The sequence below is a fragment of the Peromyscus californicus genome, unplaced genomic scaffold (assembly GCF_007827085.1).
Source record: "Peromyscus californicus insignis strain IS unplaced genomic scaffold, ASM782708v3 Scaffold_4__1_contigs__length_199733344, whole genome shotgun sequence".
In the NCBI taxonomy this organism is placed as follows: Eukaryota; Metazoa; Chordata; class Mammalia; order Rodentia; family Cricetidae; genus Peromyscus; species Peromyscus californicus.
The window spans coordinates 5,015,098-5,036,826 of NW_026294562.1; the positions used below are offsets into that span (position 1 = coordinate 5,015,098).

Consider the following 21,729-nt stretch of genomic DNA (forward strand, 5'->3'; position numbering starts at 1 on the left):
AACATTGTACATTGATAATAGGCAATTTGAAGGTTTACACGTGATTTTTCAAAATGTCAGAATTAATGATCATAATTTAAATTCTAAATATGGGAACTAAAACAATAACAAAAATCCCAAAGCCAATAAATCTGTGTTTAACTCTTAGAACTGAAATGTGAATTTCCAAAATAACACAGTACTCACTTATATCAAGTTCCACCTTCACAACAAACTATGATACACAGCAACAGAGCCTAACCCCACCTCAAAAGCCAGCGTGTCTCTGGGGAGCCAGGCATTGTCTGGTAGGAATATATTCATTAAAAAAATAGTTAAAAAGAAGTCTGCATGCCCTTAGGAATTCTTTGTTTCTTTTTTTCTGTATAAAGTTATAAGGCATTAATAATGGCATGTTAAAACAAATAATTTATAATAAAAATAGATTAAAACTCTTTTAAAAATACCTCAGATGAGAAAAAAGACAGAAGAGATAATAAGTAACCACTCATGTGCTCTCTAAGCTTCTACTGAATACAGCTTTTGTTCTGCCTTTAAATAGATCTTAGACACTAAATGGAGGTGCCTTATATAAAGGTACACAGTGTAGGCCTGTCCAGTCACTAGGAAATTTACACACGAAGTGGGCTGACTGCTACTGACAAAGGCAGAAGTGGTTATTTAAAACACCTGGTATTATTAGTATTGACTGCAAATTACAATAGTTTCTGACAGGGCACGGACTGCAGCCTTGTGCCAAACAGCAGCAAAGCTTACACTACTGTGGTTCAAATGATGGTCAATGACCTGTCTAGTACACAGCTAAAATGAAGAAATGTGTTTAGAATGAAAATGTTAATAAGGAGCACAACTTTATTTTGGTATCAGTTGTTACAACTGAGCAATGGGTTTCTAGAATGCTCAGGACATTTCCCCGAAGGACAGGTAGAGGATGGATGGGGGCTGTGGTGGGGCTCCTGGCTGCTCTCTAGAATACATGTGTGAGCTCTACAGCAGCTACACAGCCTGGCTGGGCATCGGCTATGTGCAGAGGCTGCCTGAACAAGACGCCCTGCATCATGCAAGCGCTGCTGTCTGCTCTGCAGTAGTAGAGGAACACGCTGACAGAAACCACAGCTTCAAGGGACACGCACTCTGTGGGGATCCGCAGTGCAATCGTTGGTTGACTGGAAATGCTCTCTATGTCTCCGGATGGGATCTGCTCCTCAAGAAGCCACTCACTGCCTAGAAAACAGGAGAGAACATTATGAAGTCTGCAGGAAACAGAAGAGGCTGGGCACAGCTCTGGGCAAAGCACGGGCCACACAAGTGTGAGAACCAGAGTTCAGACCCCAGAACTCACCTAAATGCTGGGTGGACATGACACCCACCTGCAATCCCAGAGGACAGGGGGTAGGGACAGGGCATCCCCGAAACAAGCTGGCCAGTCAGACTATTAAGACAGTGAGCTTGGGCTTAGTGACAGACCCTTCCTCAACATTTTAAGTAGAGAGAGGTCAAAGGGGACACATGGAATTAACCACATGCACACACCTATACATATATGTGTACTCACACCATGTGGACACACTCACACACATAATATAACATACATTTGAAAAGATTCAAGTAGGAAACTAGAAAAGTCTAAGAAAAGACTCTTAATCCGCAGGTAATTACTGTGAGCCCGTGAGTGCCAGGCATGCGCGCTGTGGAAATGACACGCAGGGGTGAGACATAATGGCCCAGCCTGATGGTCACTGGATTTCATTAGTGCAGCGCTTCCCTTCTGTGAAAGCTACAAAACAAACCACAAAGTGATCTCTACAGAGGTGAAGCTGAGAACTGCATCTACGGCTCTTTGGATCCGCCACACCAGCGCAAAGTGCGTCTACTGTTGTCTAAAGGGGACGGTGGGACAGCAGATCATTCTCACCCAAGGGAAAAGTCTCCAGCGACACAGTCTGAAAACTACAGAACAAACTGCAGAGAATACAAACGTGTACACAACTCTGTAGTGACTTCTAAATCCAGACAAAGCAGTAATAAACTATTTTAATATGCAAGTCTAGAAATAAGATGCCAGCTATTTCTTTGTATATTTTTCATATATATCACATCTATGACTTAAGACAAAATGAGATGTTTGTAGTTCTTTAAAACATTTACATATTCTAGCCATTTTAACTATTTCTAAAGAACCAGCCACAAAGAGAAAATATCTTCTACCCCTACATGAAGACATGGGCTCTATAATACTTTCAGAATCTTTGAATTACTAGGATTCTTGCCTACAAGCTTATTTCCCTATATAGTAAAAAGAAGCCAATATTTTAGACAAAGAATGAAACATCTAAGTATTTGACTCTTTCCCTTTATAGGACAACGACTCAGAATTCAATGATCTGGATGTTTAAGATGCAACATTAAAAAAGTTAATTGTCGCCATGCCATGATGGCATACACCTTTAATCCCAGCACTTGGGAGGCAGAAGCAGGCAAATCTCTAAGTTTGAGGCCAGCCTGGTCTACAGAGCGAGTTCCAGGATGGCCAGAGCTATACAGAGAAACCCCCTCTTGAAGAGTCAAAACAAAACAACAAAACAAAACAAAAAAGGTTAATTGTCAATATTTTACTTAAAAAAATTACTGGTCTCTAATTACGCAGAGAAATTAAATATATGATCTGTGATCCCCAATTACAGGGCTGCTTTGTTATGTTATAGACACAGGCAGAGTAGCTAACCCTCCCTAGGCCCTCCTGGAGCCCAGAGAGGGGCTGTGGCGTGCCCAAGGTTTGCAGTCTGTCCCCACTGCTAGGCCCAAAGTCCAGGTTTCTTCTTTGTGGGGATCAGAGGAGGTGGTTTGCTCAGGCTCAGGGAGTCTCCTCAGGGCCAGTCCAGACTGTAACCAGCAGTCCACCTGCAGTCCCCTTGGCCTGGACACCACACTGAGAGCTGCAGACCAGCAGTTTCTGCCTGAGTGTATGAAGGTGAGCAGGCACGAGGCCAGGGGTGACACACACACAACAGGAAGTGTGTGAGAGGGTGTGGGAGAGAAGGAACTAAGGAAGTGGGGACTGGTGAGAACGTGGGAAAGAGCGTGGGAGACCAGGGCAGAGGAAGGCCATCCACAACAACAGTCCTGCTCTGAGAGTGAGCTCTGGACCCAGGACTGCAGTTTAGACCCGCTGTCCACTGTGGCACAACAGCTCTAACGGGGGACAGCACTAACAACAACAGGCAGGACACCGTCTCCTCAGGAGAGAAGGAAGAGCCGCCACAGGAAAAGATAAGAAATAAGGAAGCGCCACTTTACTTCTCCTCAGCAGACTTTCAATTTCTTTCTTATTCAATTTTTGGTTTTTTGACATTCTGTAGCCCAGATGGCCTGGAAATCACTATGGAACTCAGGCTAACCTCAAACTTGCAGTCCTCCTGCCTCAGTCTCCTGAGTGCTGGGACTGCAGATGAGTTTCAGTGGTTCTTTTGGGGACAAGAAGAGGGTGGCAGAACACGGCAACACACAGACAAATCTACTTCCCAGAGCCGTGGTGCTCAGAGATGGCAGGGCTCTCGTGGGCCACACCGTCTTAATGAAGGAAGGGGAATGGCAAAGGTCAAGAGAGAAACAGCTAAGTGGGGTTATAGCCAGACTCACGTTTTCCCCACAATTTCCCTCAAATCTTGCCCGAACACATAGTAAAATATGTAACAAGCCATCATCTCAAAGCCTAGGAATTTCTTCTCTGTGTGCAGGGCTCGGCTCATACCTTCAGCGGTGAGGAACCAGCAGCTGGAGACGCCTTCCGTCAGCTTCGCTCCTGGCGGAAGGTCTAGCTTGAGCTTGAGCTGCAGCGTCTGGCCAGGACACACAGTCACAGGGGCGAGCTGAATGTGTGGGGCAGACTTGGGCACCTTGGGTACTGTCTTCTGCTTCTCTGCAGGGAAGGGGCCGTCTACCACGGCACTGGCAGGCTTGTAGACCGGGAGCTAGAGGACCAGATGACGGACGAGTTATTAAAGCAGGACTTTTAGACCAAATTGAGAGAGCCTAGCCTTAGACGGGGCAGGTTCTCCATCAGTGACATCAGCTGCCACTAAAGGATGTTTCCCAGAGTACAGAGGAACTGTCCACCTCAGTAGCCAGATCACCTACAAGGACACACAATGTAACCAACTGTCCCATGGCTTACAAATGGCAGGAAATTAAAGCACCACTTACAAATTTAAGGACAGTGAGTATGATACACGCTCATGACCTTTGCTGCCAAGAGAAATCTAGATGATACTTTTGATGCCAATCTGTATTTTTTATTTAAAAATAAAACTCTTAAAAATAAAAGGCTGCCTCCCCACTCCCCAGGTAAATAGGATACACTAAAAAGCAATGGACAACAAACATTTCTCTTTGAAAATGGATTTGAACTTGGTTAAGTTTTCCCTAGTCTATCTCATTTTCAGAGTTTGGGAGCTGTGACTTCTAGAGGTTCCTCCAGAAGATGACTTGGTAATGGATTCACCACAGGATTCAGAAAGACAGCAATAACCTAAGGATCACTGGATAAAACGAGTCTGCACGGCACATAAATACGATGTGTGCCATGACTTCTACGCATTTAAAAACAGATCTGAGGCCTCTATTTTATTAAAGGTTCATCCAATTCTCTCCAAATTCCAGTGTCTTCCTCAAATGCTCAGAACAGATGGAAACTTGTATTTTAAGACTAACAGGATACCTTCAGAGCAAGTCCCTGGCCGGGCTGTCCCAGAACACAACAGGGACATCCACTTCCGCCTCCCACTCTCCATGTGCCAAGTGTGCAGCAGAGATGGCCAGGCCAATGCTTTAGCGTTCAGTCCCACCCTCAACCCCACATCCTCTAAGCTGTCGTAAGATAACTCACCACAGACACTGTCCTTGCTTCTAGATCCACCACTTTAATCTGGTGATTATTAGTGTCTGCTACATACAGCAGCCGACCACTGTCGCCGACACACAAGCCTCCAGGCTCGTTAAAGGCTGACTCTGCACTGTTCGCATCTCCGGTGCCTGCTAGCGTTGTGCAGACTTTTGTTTTTGGATCCACAACTTTAATCTAAAGGAAAAAGAACAAACGTTTCCCCTGCAGTCAGCCCTGTTTACAGCAGTGCCAGGGAGACCAGAGGACTCCCAACTGCCACCAGCATTCTCAATAAACAAATCTCACGACAGTAGGTATTTTCCTATTTTCCTAAAAATCATAACATTCAAATTATGTCATCGAAGGGAAATATGTCGTCCTGAGTAAAACCTTCCTAACATCTTAGTTATAGTATATTTTCTTGTTAATTCCAGGATTGTTTTCTGGAATCCACAGTTAACTGGCTCTCCTGAGAACACTGTCTGAGGATTGCTACTTTGTTAAATGGAAGGCCCTGCCAGTGATGGTCAAGTTTATGGTTGCTTATCACATGGCCCAGAACTCTGCAGTGAGAATGGGAACACCCGCATGGAAGAGGAAATGGTGCTGAAGATGGGTTTATTTGCTTGTGGTCACTGTAACCGTTTAACAGTTCAAAAATCTTCATCTGCCAGTGTCCCAGCTAGCTGTCAACCTGACACAATCCAGAGTCAACAGAAAAGGGAGCCTCCCCTGAGGAACTGCCCAGATCAGATGGCCAGTGGGCATGCCTGTGAGGGACTGTCTTGCTAAGTGATGTGGGGAGGCTCGTCCCACTGTGGGGAGCACCAATCCCTGATCAGGTGATCCTGGGTGATAGAAGAAAGCCAGCTGAGCCAGCTAGCAGGCCTGCCTTCAATTCCTGCCCTGACTTCCCTCCATGATGGACTTAACCGGGAGTGTGAGCCGGATAAATCTCCCCTTCTAAGCTGCCTTTGGTCAGTTTTACCATGGCAACAAAATGAAATTACACCAGCTGGCTCACACTTTCCCCTAACATGTCTCCTTATTTCCTGACTTGTTACTGAGCAGCTCTGATGGGTCACAATTCATACATTTACGTCAAAGCCACAGGAATTAGCTTAGCATTGTCCTCAGTTCAGCTATCCTAAGGCTCCGGCAAGAAAGACCCAGGAGAAGCTGCACAGGCTGAGGGCTCCAGTGGCTCTCTGTATTTTAGAGGGGCAAAGGTAGGAGGCACGTGGGTCGAAAGCAAGGGACTGTGTCTTTAGTCAAGACTCACCTTGTGATTATAAGAGTCTGCCACATAGAGCAGATTCCTCTTCTCGTCCCACGCCACCCCAAGTGGATGCTGAAGCTTCGCATTGATGCCTACTCCATCAATATCACCAAAAGCAAATAAATTCTTTTATTTTATTTTTTAAAGAGAAAGAAACAGCAGTTATTAAAAACATTCAGTGTTTTGTTAGATAAAGTGAAAACTAAGGTCATCGTGTCACTAAAGCTAACGGGGATCTCTGGTTTTCACGGCAGAGCTGGGCATGTGGTGCAGACTGGAGAGCCCCAGCAAGAGCGGCAGGCACTACCTATACCTGCTGTGTCACTCACAGCTGGCCAACATCTGGTCAGGAACAGGCCAAGTCTGCTAGTTAGAGCTCTTTCCAATCCACCGCTACACACCCAGTGCAATCTCTCTCTTCTCTCTCTTCTATCAGCAGCTACTTATCTTCTCTCAAAGGAAGCCTCAACAATTATGTGTAATCAAGCAGGGTCAGCTCCCTCTTCTTAGAGGGCTTTCCTTGTGTTTCCTTATAGTCACACTGGCTCTGGTTGGACTGCATTCTATCACAGACAGGCCAAGAATGAACCTCCTGAATGTCATGAATGACTCGCTATCCAGGAGACTGCACACAGTGACTTCTTTACCATGGGGTCGCGTTCTCCTCCGACAAGGTGCTTCACTGCTCCATCTTTGAGTGAGACGGTTCTCACTGTGCTGCTCTCGCTGTCTGCTACAAAGAGGCAGCTCCAGGGATCTTCGGAGGCAAGAGAGAGACCTGAAGGTTGGGCAAAACCCGCCTTGTGAGGATATGCATTGTTTCGGTTCTCTTCATTTCCACTCCCAGCAAAGCGAAGGCAGGTTCCTTTTTTGAGCTCACTAGAGACAAGCACAGGTGGGACCCAGTTACTAAAGGGACATAAATGACCAAAGTGATGGCGACAGCACAGTTCACCAGACCCCAGAGTGAGCGACGGCGGCGGCCTGTGCGCCACTGCATCTGTTCTGTCATTCTCGGGGAGCCGCCCCGCGGCGCTGCCTCCCTTCTCTTAGTACACTAACTACTGAAGCCACGCTCAAACACCAGGCTAAGAAATCCCTGGTTCAACAATGATCAGGTTATTACGAATAATAATGAGATGACTTATTCTCATTTTACTCATTTAACTTCTTAGTTTCATACAATATCAGGTTCTAGAAGGGAATTTATTAATAGAGACTGTCTAGTTTTTGATAGTTTGAAGTTCTAATTTTCTTTAAAAAGTCTGTGTCTTCTCTAAAGCAGAGAATAGTTTTAAGAAAGCCAGATTGAGCATGACCATTTTCAGAAAATGACATAATGACTGTACAGCATTAAACGATCAACTGTACAAAGCTATTTCTTCTAGACACTGGGCAACGTCTACTTAAAGTACTGCAGCCCAGGGCGCGGTGGCACACAGCTGTAACAGCTGCGGTGGCTGCAGAGAGCGCGGCTCCAAACCCTGAAAAGAAACACTGCAATGACTCCTTTTGTAATGCAGAGAGTTTACACCTTGATTTCTAAATTTATGCCGAAAGGATTATAGAGACATGGTACTGTGAGAATGAGAAAGCTGACTTCAAGTGCAGAGTGGGAGACTATGTGTACTCCATCTCCACATATAGCACATCACCCAGAAGTCCAATGTGACCGGCACACTGGACGGTACTTCTCAATGCTAAAGCAGGCAGAGCAGGGGATGGAGGGCAGCGACACAGACTGAATGATTATTCAAGGAACCCACACAAACTAGGAGGCCAAAGAATTATGTGCACACCTTGCACTGCAAGGGAGGAATGTACACATAAAGGATCCTGTGATGATGAACGCGGGCAAACAGTGACCCTGAAGCACAGGGGTCACTACTACCTGCAAGTCTGTATTAGACACCATCTCTGTAGTGACTTTGTATGTGGTGGTATTGTGTTCCCCAAAATATTGTGCACCCTAATAAACTTATCTGGGGTCAGAGAACAGACAGCCACTAGATACAGAGGCTAGAAAATGGTGGCACTCACACCTTTAATCCTAGCATTTCAGAGGCAGAAATCCCTCTGGATCTCTGTGAGTTCAAGGCCTCACTGGAAACAGCCAGGCATGGTGACTCACGCCTTTAATCCCAGGGAATGATGGCAGAAAGCAGAAAGGTATATAAGGTGTGAGGACCAGGAACTAGAAGCATTTGGCTGGTTAAGCTTTCAGGCTTTCGAGAAGCAGTTCAGATGAGATTCATTCTGGATGAGGACTCAGAGGCTTCCAGTCTGAGGAAACAGGATCAGCTGAGGAACTGGCAAGGTGAGATAACTGTGGCTTTTTCTGCTTCTCTGATCTTCCAGCATTCACCCCAACAACTGGCTTCAGGTTTGATTTTACTAATAAGAACTTTTAAGATTCCTGCTACACAAAACTGAGATGCTGATCAATGTAACTTGAGCAACTGTTTTCCTGTAACAGTGACAACCCTTCTTACGAGGAGACGGAGGCAGCCCTGACAGCATATTCTGGCTGCTGTTCTGATTACACCTCATGTACCACTGTAACCTTACTGCTCACGTCACTATCGTCTCTGCCTGGATGACAGCTATAGCCTCCTGAATCATATCTTGCTCCACTCTGAACTCTAGAAGAGTTCTTTCAAGAATACAGATCTAACTATGTCACTTCCTAGCTTAAAACTTTCTATATCAGCTTTTGGGATGTTCAATCTCTTAGAAGGACTCAAGGTGTGACATGACCTGATGTACTTGAAAGACCTCCACTACAGAAGTCCCCCATGACACTTCAAATCCTGTCGAGAAAACGCTCAGCATGAAGGACTACTTCAGAGGTTCTAATGACACACGATTTCTGCATTTTTCATTGTTTGCTGATCTAATTCTTCCGGGGCTGGGAATGACTTCATTTTATCTTTAACAGAGAACATCATTTCATCTCTACAGTGCCTAGTAAAAGTATATTTAACAAATGTTTTAGAGCAGTGGTTCTCAACCTTCCTAACGCTTCTACCCTTTGATACAGTTCCTCATGGTGTGGTGACCCCAACCACAAAATTATTTCCGTTGTTACTTCATAACTTAATTTTGTTGCTGGTGTGAATCACAGTGTAAATATCTGTGTTTTCCAACGGTCTTAGGTGACCTCTGGGAAAGGGTCATTAGACCCAAAGGGGTTGCGGCCCACAGGTTGAGAACCATTGTTTTAGATGTGTGCTTGTCATAAACATTACACAACTGTGTTCCACACCCACCTAGGACATCTGAGATCTTGATTTGCTAGACAGTCGTCCCTTTCTACTGATAAAGATAGCTGCAATGAGCCCAGCAGTGTGGCACAATTAATCCCAGCACTCGGGAGGGAGAGGCAGACAGATGTGTGAGTTGGAGACCAGCCTGGTCTACAGAGCGAGATCCAGGACAGAGAAGCCCTATCACAAACAAGCAGACACAGAACTGTGACGGCTAGCCCTACTTTCATGGTTATATAACAACTTTATGGTCTATGATTCTGTCTGGTCAGTTTTGTCAGCTTGACACAGCTGGAGTCATTTGAGAGGAAGGAATTTCAACGGGGAAAACTCTTCCATCAGACTGACCTGTGGCCAAAGCTGTGGGTCATCTTCTTGACAGATGACTGATATGAAAGGGCCCCGCCCACTGTGGGTGGGTGTAAGAGAGCAAACGGGGCCAGCCAGTAAGCAGCGTCTCCTCAGAGTCTCTGCTGAGCCCCTTCCTCAGGCTCCTCCACAAAGGACTACAACCTATAGGCCAAAAGAAACTCTTCTTCCCCACGCTGCCTTGGGTCATGGTGTTGATCACAGCGATAGAAACCTCACCAGGACAGACTTTCATCCATTTGCTTATTCTAGAAGCTTTTACTGAGCTGTTATGTCCCAGATACAGTACTAGGCACAGAGGACACAGTAATTATGAGACAAGGCTCCTTTCTTTAAGAGGTAGTCTAGTAAGAAGAAATAGTTAAAAACAGGCATGACCCAAGCCAAGAGAGAGGCGGGAGAGAAGGCACACAGTGAAGCCACAGAGGAGAGTGTGGCCGGCACTGCCTGAGGCTGAGGGAGAAGAGGGAGACGGAGGGACGCAGCAGACAGTGCTGCCCCATCTTCACATGCCCAGCAGCGGCAGCACAGACCTGTGCTGACTGTACGTGCCAATGCTATGCTAGCCTCTTCACACGGCAAGCCCACGAGGTGACGCAACACACAGCGATGGAAATGACGGAGAGCTGAAGGGCTCTCCTACGCTTACACAGTACGGAGCAGCTGGGATTCCACTTGAGGCCAGAACACACCTGAGTGCAGCCACACGGCCATGCAGCACTCACCCACCTGAAGGAGTGACTACAGACACCTGAAATATGTCCATGTTGCAAAGAATTAGAGCCCCACCTAACATTTCTAGCTCTCCTGCACAGGCTCAGAAGAATGGCTCCCCCAGGCTCTTAGGAACTAGATGCAGCCACAAGCCTTCACCGTGGCTGATGAAACAAGTCCAAGTGATGTATGTCATTTCTGAGCAGCAGCTCTGAGAGCCAGCTAGTGACTCACCACCTCCACCACCTCCTCCTCCTCCTCCTCCTCCTCCTCCTCCTCCTCCTCCTCCTCCTCCTCCTCCTCCTCCTCCTTCTCTGCGAAGGGCTGGCAGAGCCCCGACAGCAGCTGCTTCCTCAGCCTGGGGACCAGTGCCCAGTGAATCGACACAAGTGAGGAGGAAACCCTGCTCCAGGCTTTTCTATGGTGTGTGGCCAGCACATCCTGGCAGGTACAGCAGGTGTTAGGAGGACGGTGACTGGGGAAGGGAACCCGACGAGGCATAGCCATGTACCTTTTCTTTGGCAGTGTGCCAGAGTCCAGAAGGAGTGCCCATATCTGATGAGTCCCGGCCATGGCTATCCACAGGATGTCATTCCTTTGGACCGCTGAACCTTTATAAAAATAAGTATTATAGACACATCTGGTTAATATGACATTTAATTCAGAAACTGAAATTCACTGGATGATACTAGTTTTTATAAATCAGCTGTTCTGGAAAATGATCCTTAGTGAGAGATCTGGTCTTCAGAATCATCCTTTCACCTGCAACAATTTCATGAGAACTCAAAGTCGTCATTTTTTTTAATTAAATGCAGTACAGACTGATAATTCAATACATGTTTACAAAGTGTAATGATAAAATTGAAGCCATTAGCATTTCCATTTCCTTAAACCAAATCCACACATTCTTAATAGCAATATGTCAATCTGCATCTCTGGAAACAATGTTTTTAAACACTGATTTAAAAAAAAATGATGTGACACAAAAAACAGGCTGACATCCTCCAGGAAAATTCGGGCAATTTCTATGAAAGAAATGATGCTTTTCAGAGGTGGCACAAGCCTGCAGCCCCAGAGACTGGGAGGCAGAGGCAGGAAAGGCTCAATTGGGAAGCCTGTCAGACTACATAGAAAGTTCCAGGCAAGCCTGGTTTACAAAGTGGAGACCCTGTGTTAAAATAACAATAAGCAGAAGTTAAAGGAATATGTCTTTGTATTACCATGATAGGAGATTTGCGATTCAGACACAAAGAACAGTCATTTATACATCCATTTGTCTAGCTGGTTATAAAATGTTTGGGAGTGTGCACGTGTGGACGTGGAGGCTAGAGGGTAATGTCCAGTATCTTCTTCAATCATGCTCTACTCTACTTATTAGACAGGGTCTCACTAGACCTGGAGCTCACTGATTTGGCTAGGCTGACTGGCTACTAGAAAGTCCTGTCTCAGTCTCCTAGTGCCATGGCCCTGTGGCCGGGCTTTTATGTGGGTGCTGAGGATTGAATTCAGATCCTCACGCTGCATGGCAAGCCCTTTACCAACTGAGCCACCTCAGCCCTGGTTTTTCAGACCAAGAGTACAATATTTTATAATACAGCTGTTTACCACCACTAATTTTACTGTTCTATTTTTAGACACTGAATGATGTCACACTTATTATAAGGGAACAAAGCTCTATTTCTCAGATTAATTGTGTTACCTTATTTAATTTAACTAGAAGGTATTCTGAAGTAACCGAGACATTTTAACTAAAGTAGTCTGGTAAGACATTATAAAAGTTATTTTATTTGTAATCTCTCTAACTTCAAGTATTTTGTGATGAGAAGGGTACTTTTTCCTTAATTAGTAATCATTTTTAAGTGTCTTTCAGTTTAGTAACAACAAAGACAACCCACAATGATGTCTCTCAAGTAATTACAGATGCCATGGAGTCAAGCGCTTCCCAAAAGCTCACTCCAGTTTTCTGAAAGGCCCCTGAGCTGAGTGAGCACTGTTAGAAAGCCAGATGAGCACAAAGAACAGAGAAGTCAGCATGCCAGGGCACCAGCTCGCAAAGGCCAGGACAAGAGACAACGCTGTGCCCCAGCCATGACATGCTGATGCCCTCTCTGTTCTTGACGGCTACACAGTAGAGAGTATCTCGGTTTACTTCCTTCCTACACAGTCATGTCTGCAGACACAACTGTACTAGAGGGGTCACTGCTGTCCGTGGGTGACAGGGACTCAATCTCGGCTTTACCATTTTAATACACCAGATCAAAAGAGCTGCACAGTGAATTTTTAATACACCGCACTGCTCCTTCAGTCACTCTAGGGCTACTCTCTGGGACTACCAAAATGACTATGTCATCTAAGCTAATAAAATATTCCACTATTTCAGACAGAATGACATTCAGATGAAAAGGGCTCCTAGGCAACACTACTCAAATGTCAGCCGTGGTCACCATTTCATGAATCCGGATCTCACCTTTACGGCACGTTACACCAGGCAAGCACAAAGGCACCTACAAACTCAGAAGCCCTAGGGCGATGGCACCGAGGGTAAAGAGTGTGACACAGTGTCTCCCACGTAAGTTTGTTAATGCGCTAGTAAGCACTGACTACCACTGTACCACAACAGATGATACCCAGCAGTGCACTCAGTTTACAATGCTCACTGTGTTAAAGCCGTCACAAATCTAAGACTATAAACTTGTCATATCAAACAATGAGAATGAGTTCATGCTCATGATTAGATAATAGTATTATTAACTAAGGAAATGAACAACAAAATAAAACAAAAGCTTCAGTAAGTAATATAAACAAAAGGCACAAGTGAATAATACTTTTACATAATGGGGGATGTTTCCCACTCATGACATTCCAAAGCCTGTATTTATCCAATAATACGTTAGACCAACACACGAAGAGCTGTAGATAATTATAGTCTGAAGCCCACTACTAAGCCCTCCTAATTCTCTCTGAATGGAACTAAATTATGCACCTCGAGTTTGTGACAGCCTCCAAACAAGCATCCCTTCATGGCTGAGGAGCCAAATAGTTCAGGATTTGAATACTGGCTGGAATTTCTGCCAAGTTTCCTCACCTGTCGAGCGATGGTATGACTGCCCATCTCAAAAGATGACCAAGAGGACAAGCACAGGCCCTGGAAGTGAAGAAGCACCATCGCAGTACCGGCAGGAAGTGAAGCACCATCGCAGTACCAGCAGGAAGTGAAGCACCATCGCAGTACCAGCAGGCGCTGGGTACTAGACAACATCCTGGCTTTCAGCCTGCACCAACTATGCTCCTCTTTCCTTCGAGGACTCTCACCCTCAGCCCCTCAGTGGAACCCCACTCTGACTTCTTTCTTGCTTCCCTCCCCTACGCATGAAAACACACACACACACACACACACACACACACACACACACGCGCGCACACACACACACACACACACACACACACACATACACACACACAGAGTTCGGTGCCTTGTCACCTTGCCTCACAGTTCTGTGTGGCACTTGTCACCATCCTACATGCTACGTTTGACTGCTTACTGCTCTCCTCCACTCAGGACTTCTAAGAAGGCGGCGGTGGTGGTGGTGGTGGCGGCGGCGGCGGCGGCGGCGGCAGCAGCAGCAGCAGCAGCAGCAGCAGCGCTGTTTTATTCAGCTTCTTGGCCAACGACTAACACAGTGCCTTCCCATACTAGACGCTCAGCAAATACCTACTGAGTAAGTAACCTTTCCCCGGACAACAGCAGAAAATAGTCTCATTTTCCAGTACATCAGCAACCCTGAAGTCATCCTAATGATGGCTGAGGTTTCCTAACACTGCTAATGATTTGTCTCTAATCAAAGAAGCTGCTATAAATGCAAACCTGTGCCAATATCCTCCAAGATCACCACAATGAAGGGAGATTTGCCCATGAGACAGATTTTACCTTGTATGGTAACCAAGGTCATGCCAGAATATTCACAGAATGAATTCTTATTTTATTATAAATTACTTCTACTTCTTTTTCTATTTTAAAGGCATGTAAATGTAGTTGGATTATATATCTATGATTTCAGTTTGATTTTTCTCAGATAATTTACAATGGAGCTAGGCTTAGGTCTCACAGGGCTGAGAATTCTCAAGTTACATATGGAAATACAGTCTTTCAATACTTTTTAATGTTTCTAGTCATAAAAACTCTGAGCAGCCGGGCGGTGGTGGCGCACGCCTTTAATCCCAGCACTCGGGAGGCAGAGCCAGGCGGATCTCTGTGAGTTCGAGGCCAGCCTGGGCTACTAAGTGAGTTCCAGGAAAGGCGCAAAGCTACACAGAGAAACCCTGTCTCGAAAAAAAAAAAAAAAAAAAAACAAAAAAAAAAAACAAAACAAAACAAAACAAAAAAAAAACTCTGAGCAAACTAAGATCCTCAGATAATCTATTTAATTTGATAAAGAATATTTTCCTAAGAATTGATAGCAAACATCATGTTTAATGATGAAACACTATGAACACACTCCTGCCAACAGAAATGAAATAAAAAAACAAAAACAACAACAAAAACCCTATCATTACCTCCATAGAACATCATATGAAGGCCTAGCGTGTGTAACAAAGCAAAAATGCAAATATTAAAAATGAAACTGCAAGTATCAGCAGGTGACATGACTGTATATAGAAACTGCCAAGGAATGATTAGAATTCTAAGTAAGTTCAGCAAGGTTAGGGATGCGATCAGAGAATGAACTCTCTGCAGACTGACAGAGCACGTTTGTAACGGTGCCAGAAAACACCTCACAAATATACACCTACCGAGAGATCATGTGCCCTCTTCACCAGAGTCACCACTGTGGGACACTACGAACAGTCTGGCTCTCTGGCTCCCATTTTGTTTCTTGGGTTGTAAGCCCTGCTATCACCCTCCTTGACACCTTGTCTCACAGGCCACATACAATTCACTAGCAAATTCTGGTGGCTCCTCATTTAAAATGACGAATTGATCAGTCTAAGGCACCATCAGGGTGACTCAAGAATGACATCTCAACTGACTCGTCACCCTGTTCACACCTAAGGATAGCCCGTTTTTTTCGCTGGGTATGTGGAGCACACTTGTGATCCCAGCACTCAGGGAGCTGAGGCAGGAAAATCACAGAGTTTAGGAAACACAGCCAGTTCCAGGCCAGTCTGTGCTACACATGCAAGACCCTGACTCCAAACAAACAAAAAGGAAAGAGAACCGTGACACAGGAGAGGTGAACCGCTAGACGGGTGAGTCAGGCAAATGTCACTGTCAACTTCAGCAGTCTTTAGAGCCTGTCCTCGCAGAGGAGAGCTCTGCTGGTGCCCGTCTGACTGAAAGATCCACGTGGCCCCCCTCTGCTGTCTGGTTCTCTAAATGGTCAGTGTAGCTCAGGTAGTTTACTACACACGCACAGGTAAGAGTGTGCCTGCCGGAGTGCGGGAACTCGTCTGCTCTTGGCCTGCACACTCACTTCCTTTACTACACACACCCAGGTAAGAGTGTGCCTGCCGGAGTGTGGGAACTCGTCTGCTCTTGGCCTGCACACTCACTTCCTTTACTACACACGCACAGGTAAGAGTGTGCCTGCCGGTGTGGGAACTCGTCTGCTCTTGGCCTGCACACTCACTTCCTTTACAAGTTCGAACAGTGAGGTTGACGCAGATGCCCGGCTTGGATGCTCCCCTCCTTCCTCCATTCACCTCTGACCCGTGGATACTCTAGCCACTGTATCTAGGTCCATTTTCATCCACGAGATGCTCAGATGCACCTGCCATTTTCTACTCCAGGATACAGAACTAGTATTACCCCTTCTAATGTCTAAAAAGTTTTTTAAAAGGTAAAACATAATTATCAACAGAGATTATTAAAATAGTTTAAAAATAGGAATAAACTCAAAAAAAGAAATGTAAAAAAAATCCAGGCAGCTTTGAAAAATTCTGCCTTGTTTTAAGCTGCTGTGTACAGCACCCTCCTGCTGGCCTCTATGAAATCTGTAGTGTAAACAGAGCTGTTTCCACAGTTCTGAAGACTCCTATAAAGCTGCCTTGAGTCTCAGGGAAAAGGAGCAAATTGTTACCCCAGGGCACAGGAAAAGACCAATGACAGCTGGGGAGGGCATCAGGGAAAGCTCTGTACGTGGAGGACTTCCGCACAGTAGAGCCGTAGAGGGGGAAAGGGCAGCAGAGCACTCCTCTTCCCAAGACTGGAGCGCCGAGGACAGCCAAGAATACAGAGAGCAGCACCATGTGGCTCCTGTGTACTGGGGTGACAGAAAGAACCCTGGGGGTAAAAAAGACACCATCCAGACCCCACTTCCCACACTAGAGCCATCCACCCAGCCCAACTAGAGGAATTGGAAGGCTCCTGTGCAAGCAGTAACCTTGGCAATGATAAAACCCAGCCAACCCACGATGACATCAGCACTGCTTATCACAGCCGTTATAGTCCTTTTCAAGATTACTGACATGTAGTTAGTGAGAAGACAAACAGGATACCAGAAGAGAGGAAGAGGGGCTGTGGATGACCACAACATCCATTTGTGAGGCACAAAACCAATGAACTCAATTGTCAAGTGTTGTCCTGAGACTTTGACTTAATCTGCCAAGGACTGAGAAGAGGGAGCCAGCATCCATAAAGGATGGGAGGCTTCTGCAGAGACCAAACCCAGAACCAAGAACATAGCAGAAACGGCTCCTCTTTAAAGTCATGACACTGAAAATGAAGACTCCTTCAAACAGGGCCATCAGCTACAGACACGGGCAAGGAAGAATTAGTGACCCTCAGACAGATCAAGAGGAGCTACCAAAACAAGGAGAAGGGATGGGAGAGGAAAAGAAGGGGTGTGCACAGGCGCTGGGACCGAATGCTGAGGCGTCTGACCTGAGGAGCTGGAGTCCACAAAATCCTAATGGGATGTATTCGTGAAACCCTGCCTCAGGCCTCAGCGATCTCTGCAGGAGAGAAGGCGGCGGAAACACATGAAGAGCCAGAGAAGATGGATGACTCCCAGGAAGCAGGGCCCTCCGGACCCAACAGAACTGATGTACAGATGAAGACAGTGAGAGCACAGGACCTGAGAGTTTAGACAGATGGGACCCAGCACTGAGACAGGGAAGTGGACGTGGAGCTCCCACTCCGACCAGGAAGTGATCTGTAATTGACGCGTGCTTGCTAAAGAAAAATTAGTTTTTTCAATGGAGTCTCACTGGGTATACAAACCACACTTCAGGATGGGCCCCACGCCTAGCAGCAGATGACCAACACAAAACAAACTCAACAGTGCTTTTGGAGACCTTTTGTGTCTCATTTTGCTTTGTTCAGGATTTTTTTTCCCTTTTGGTCTTACTGGTGTTTTGTTTATATACTACTACAGTTTATGGTTTTGTGGGGACTTTGTGTATGCATGCCTGCGTGCGTACATGCGTGCGGTGTAGGTTTCTTGTGGTTTGTTTACCTGTTTTTTAAAAGAGAGAGAGAAAAAGAAAGGGGGTGGAGCTGGGACAATGGGGAGGACCTAGGAGGAATTGGGAGAGGAGAAAGCATGATCAGAGTATATTACATACAAAAAAATTTTTCAGTAAGATTATTGTATAAAAAAGAATCTTCTGTCAAATTTTAGATATAAAGATACAGTTGTTTTTCAAAATAAAAGTGTACTGGCCACAATGCATAAAATTTATCCCTTTAAACACGCCTGCATCACTGGATTACATTTAAAACAAAAATATTTACTGGTATTTTACAGAACATTAATGGATGTCATGTGAAATATTTAAGCATGTAAACGCCAAAATACAGCTTGTCTACAGACCATTAGCTAAGCAGACTCATGCTGAATTCCAGCCATTAACGATGATGATGTCAACACAGCCGAGTTTGTATCTAGGGAAAACGCTGACAGAGTCAAGGACGGTGGATGGAACTCAAGCACCGTGTCGTCTCTGTAAGTGATTCTAAACCAGGGACTGTCCGAAGCACCCAGCACTGGCAGGTTCTGAGCCCCAGACAAAACACCTCACGGCTACCGTCTGACATCAGTGGGATCAAGAGAGGACTGACACACAGAAAAACAGCTGCTAACAGGTGAGTCCATCACCGATGTCAATATCACAGAGAATTATGGTCATATTTAAAGTGGTAAGATGAAATTTACTTTTGTAAAATTCACTTTGTTAATTATTTTTACTTTATTGTAGCAATTGTATAATTAGGTCAAATGTGCAGGCACTATTTAAAATACACATATTTACAAATTACTTATATATTTAGAAAAGTCAGGCATTTAAAATCTATTTCCTTAATGTCTCCTTGAGGTATGTTGTTTACTAGCTGAGATTCTTCGTCAAGTCTATAGTAAGCAGCTATTATCTGTCTTTGTTACTTTTCAATCTTTTTTTTTACCTATTTTTTTTACTGTTTAACTTTGAATTAGATACACCATACAGTGAAATACATGTAATATAGAAAGTTTAAGTAACTAAATCCGATATGCACATTTGAGTGCAAACCTGAGAAAGAGCATTTGAAGGCTCCAAGCACCCCTCTATGATCACGTGCCCCCTCTTCTTCCTAGAAGTCTTTAGTGTAGAATTGTTCTTTTCACTCCCTTCTTTTTAAATTTCAATCTGTGAGGGTGTATCTCCCATTGCTTCATGTGTCTTAACTTCTACACAAAACCCAATGGAGGTTCCTTTCTCAGACTCCTGATACTTGTCCATGACGCTGAGTAGCTGTGGTCCACTGATGTGCACTAGACAGAACCTACTATTTAAAGACATTACAAAGCAACCCATTTTTCATGTTTTCTTTCTGATAATTCTGTCTTCCCACTTTCATGAATTATGATAAAATATAAGAAAGTTTTATAAATTTGTTGAAACATTAGGAAAGAGCTAAAGAACCATTTTCTGGAGCTGCCGATGCTTTCAAGTTTTTCTGTAACATCTGCTCGGGCAGTTCCAGGGTCTTATAGTTTAGAGGTGCACACACTTCTGAAACGGGACGCAAAGGTTGTTCGTAGTTTGAGTAGAGTCATTTAAAAGCAGACATGACAAAGGCAAGTAGCTAAGTCAATGGTTGATACATGGAAAATATAATTTTTTCAGCCCTCATATTTATTTATTTACATGTATTCAAAAATTCTCACCATGCTTTGAGAAAATAAAAACAATTTATCTGAGGTGATGAAAGAAAGGCCAGTAGGAGCTGCTTAAATAAAAAGTTCTATTCTTACATCAGGAGACTGGCTAGCTGGGTGTGATGGTATACAGCTACAAACACAGCACTACAGGCGGAGGTAGCCTGGGCTACATTTAAGTTCCTGGTGAAATTGTGTCTTAAAAACCACCACTAACAACAAAAAGGAGGGACTGACTTTGAAATGCACATTTATATTTCTTAAAATAAAAATACTTATAATTGTGTTATGACTCATCATTATAATTTTTTTTTTTTGGGTCTATTTAGGTCTATCTAGATCAGCAATTTGGGTCATGACCCCTTTGGGGTCACATATCAGATATCCTGCATATCAGATATTTACATTAAGATTCCTAACAGTAGCCAAATTACAGTTATGAAGTAGCAACAAATTAATCTTATGGTTGGGATTCCCACAACATGAGGGGTTGTATGAAGGGTCTCGTACTACAAAGGAACCACTGATCCAGCCCAACAATTACGCTCAATTCAGCCAAGAGGAAGTTTACTAACTCTCATCTACTTGTGTTTCACAAATGATCCTTGGAGTTTACAAAGAAACAATCTTAATGAGATGAAACTTAAGACAGGTAAGGAAAAGACCAATCAGGATACAAAAGAAAGGTGTGTCTCAACGTGAGACGACGACGTCACCTCTGCAGAGGGTAAATTTGTCTCTAAGTTCCCTAGCGATCATTCTGACAACACAAACAGGAATGGCAGTCAAAACATTCTGGAGCTTAAATTCAATCTGGAAACAACATAAACAACCTGATCTTTGGAAAACAGTATAGCTATCCATATCACAAAGATCAAGACAAAAATTCTCCAGTACACAATCAGATGTCATTTGTAAGTAAAAAACTAGAACATTAAAAAGTCCCCCACGGGGCTGTATTTTGAGTTAATAAATAATATGAAATAAATATGTACATATAAATATAAATGAATACCTTATGTTTATTGTGGATATATTTTAAGTGACATCAAGCAAATATGTAATTTAGTAAGAACAATTCATCTAATCCTATGATCCAGTTATCAAAGAATTATACATTAACATAGGTTAGGACTTTAAAGTAATTCAAAACTTTAATTATTAAATGTTTTGGGAGTAACATGTCACTCTGAAAGTCTTATGAGAATCAGGGTCACTCAGTAATTTATAGACATTTTATAAAGTCTACCCAGCAGTGACTTGATATAGACACCTCGATTAGTTGGTCCATAGATAACTCATGAACTAGCATGGCCACTCAGGGAGGTCCTTCAGACAGCTTTCAAACCACACTTTCTGAGCTAGCAAATGCTTAAGTGCATTCAAGACTACTTCTCTTGCCCATTTTCTGGAGTGAAGATACGTCTTCGTTACTTTTCTATTGCTGTGAAGAGACACTATGACCAAGGTAATATAAAGACAGTTTATTGGGTGCTTGCGTACAGTTTTGGAAGGTTAAAGTTCATGACCATCATAGCAAGGTACACAGCAGTAGGCAGGCAGGCATGGTGCTGGATCAGTAGTAGCTAAGAGCTTATATCTGATCCATAAGCAGGAGGCAGAGAAAACGCTAACTGGGCTTTTAAAACCTCAAAGCCTACCCCCCAGTGACACCTCCTCCAACAAGGCCACACCTCCTCACCCTTCCCAAACAGTTCTACCAACAAGGGATCAGGCACTCAAGTGTAAGCCTATGGAGCCATTCTCATTCAAACCACCACAAGATGTTTTCAGAACTAAGTTATATGTAGAACTATGAGTTGAACTAAAGCAGGACTTGAAAACAAGGGTTGATAAAAATGCATGTCTCAAATGGCATTATCACTTGACTCAGAACCTAACAGAATATCTGTCAAGTTACAATTTTTCTTACAGCGCAAAAATGGGCGTATTCTTAATACCAAGATAAACAACCAGCAACACGACACTACAAAGTACAACTGAAAAGCTTTTAGGATAAAACTTAAAATATTGCTTGGCCATTATGTAAATCTAACTTAGTAAAGTACACTGTAATTTTAA

At 44.2% G+C, this 21,729-nt stretch overlaps 1 protein-coding gene across 1 annotated transcript in view; it reads right to left on the bottom strand.

The window, feature by feature from the left end:
- Positions 1-830: 830 nt before the first annotated feature.
- Nhlrc2 (NHL repeat containing 2) overlaps positions 831-21,729 on the bottom strand; it is a 48,744-nt gene continuing 27,845 nt past the window's right edge. The window contains exons 6-11 of the mRNA XM_052762446.1: positions 11,022-11,121; positions 6,809-7,040; positions 6,165-6,287; positions 4,886-5,077; positions 3,752-3,971; positions 831-1,224 (exon numbers count right to left, since the gene is read on the bottom strand). Coding sequence (XP_052618406.1) covers positions 968-1,224; positions 3,752-3,971; positions 4,886-5,077; positions 6,165-6,287; positions 6,809-7,040; positions 11,022-11,121 — 1,124 coding nt within the window. The 3' untranslated portion in view covers positions 831-967. The remainder of the gene's footprint in view (positions 1,225-3,751; positions 3,972-4,885; positions 5,078-6,164; positions 6,288-6,808; positions 7,041-11,021; positions 11,122-21,729) is intronic.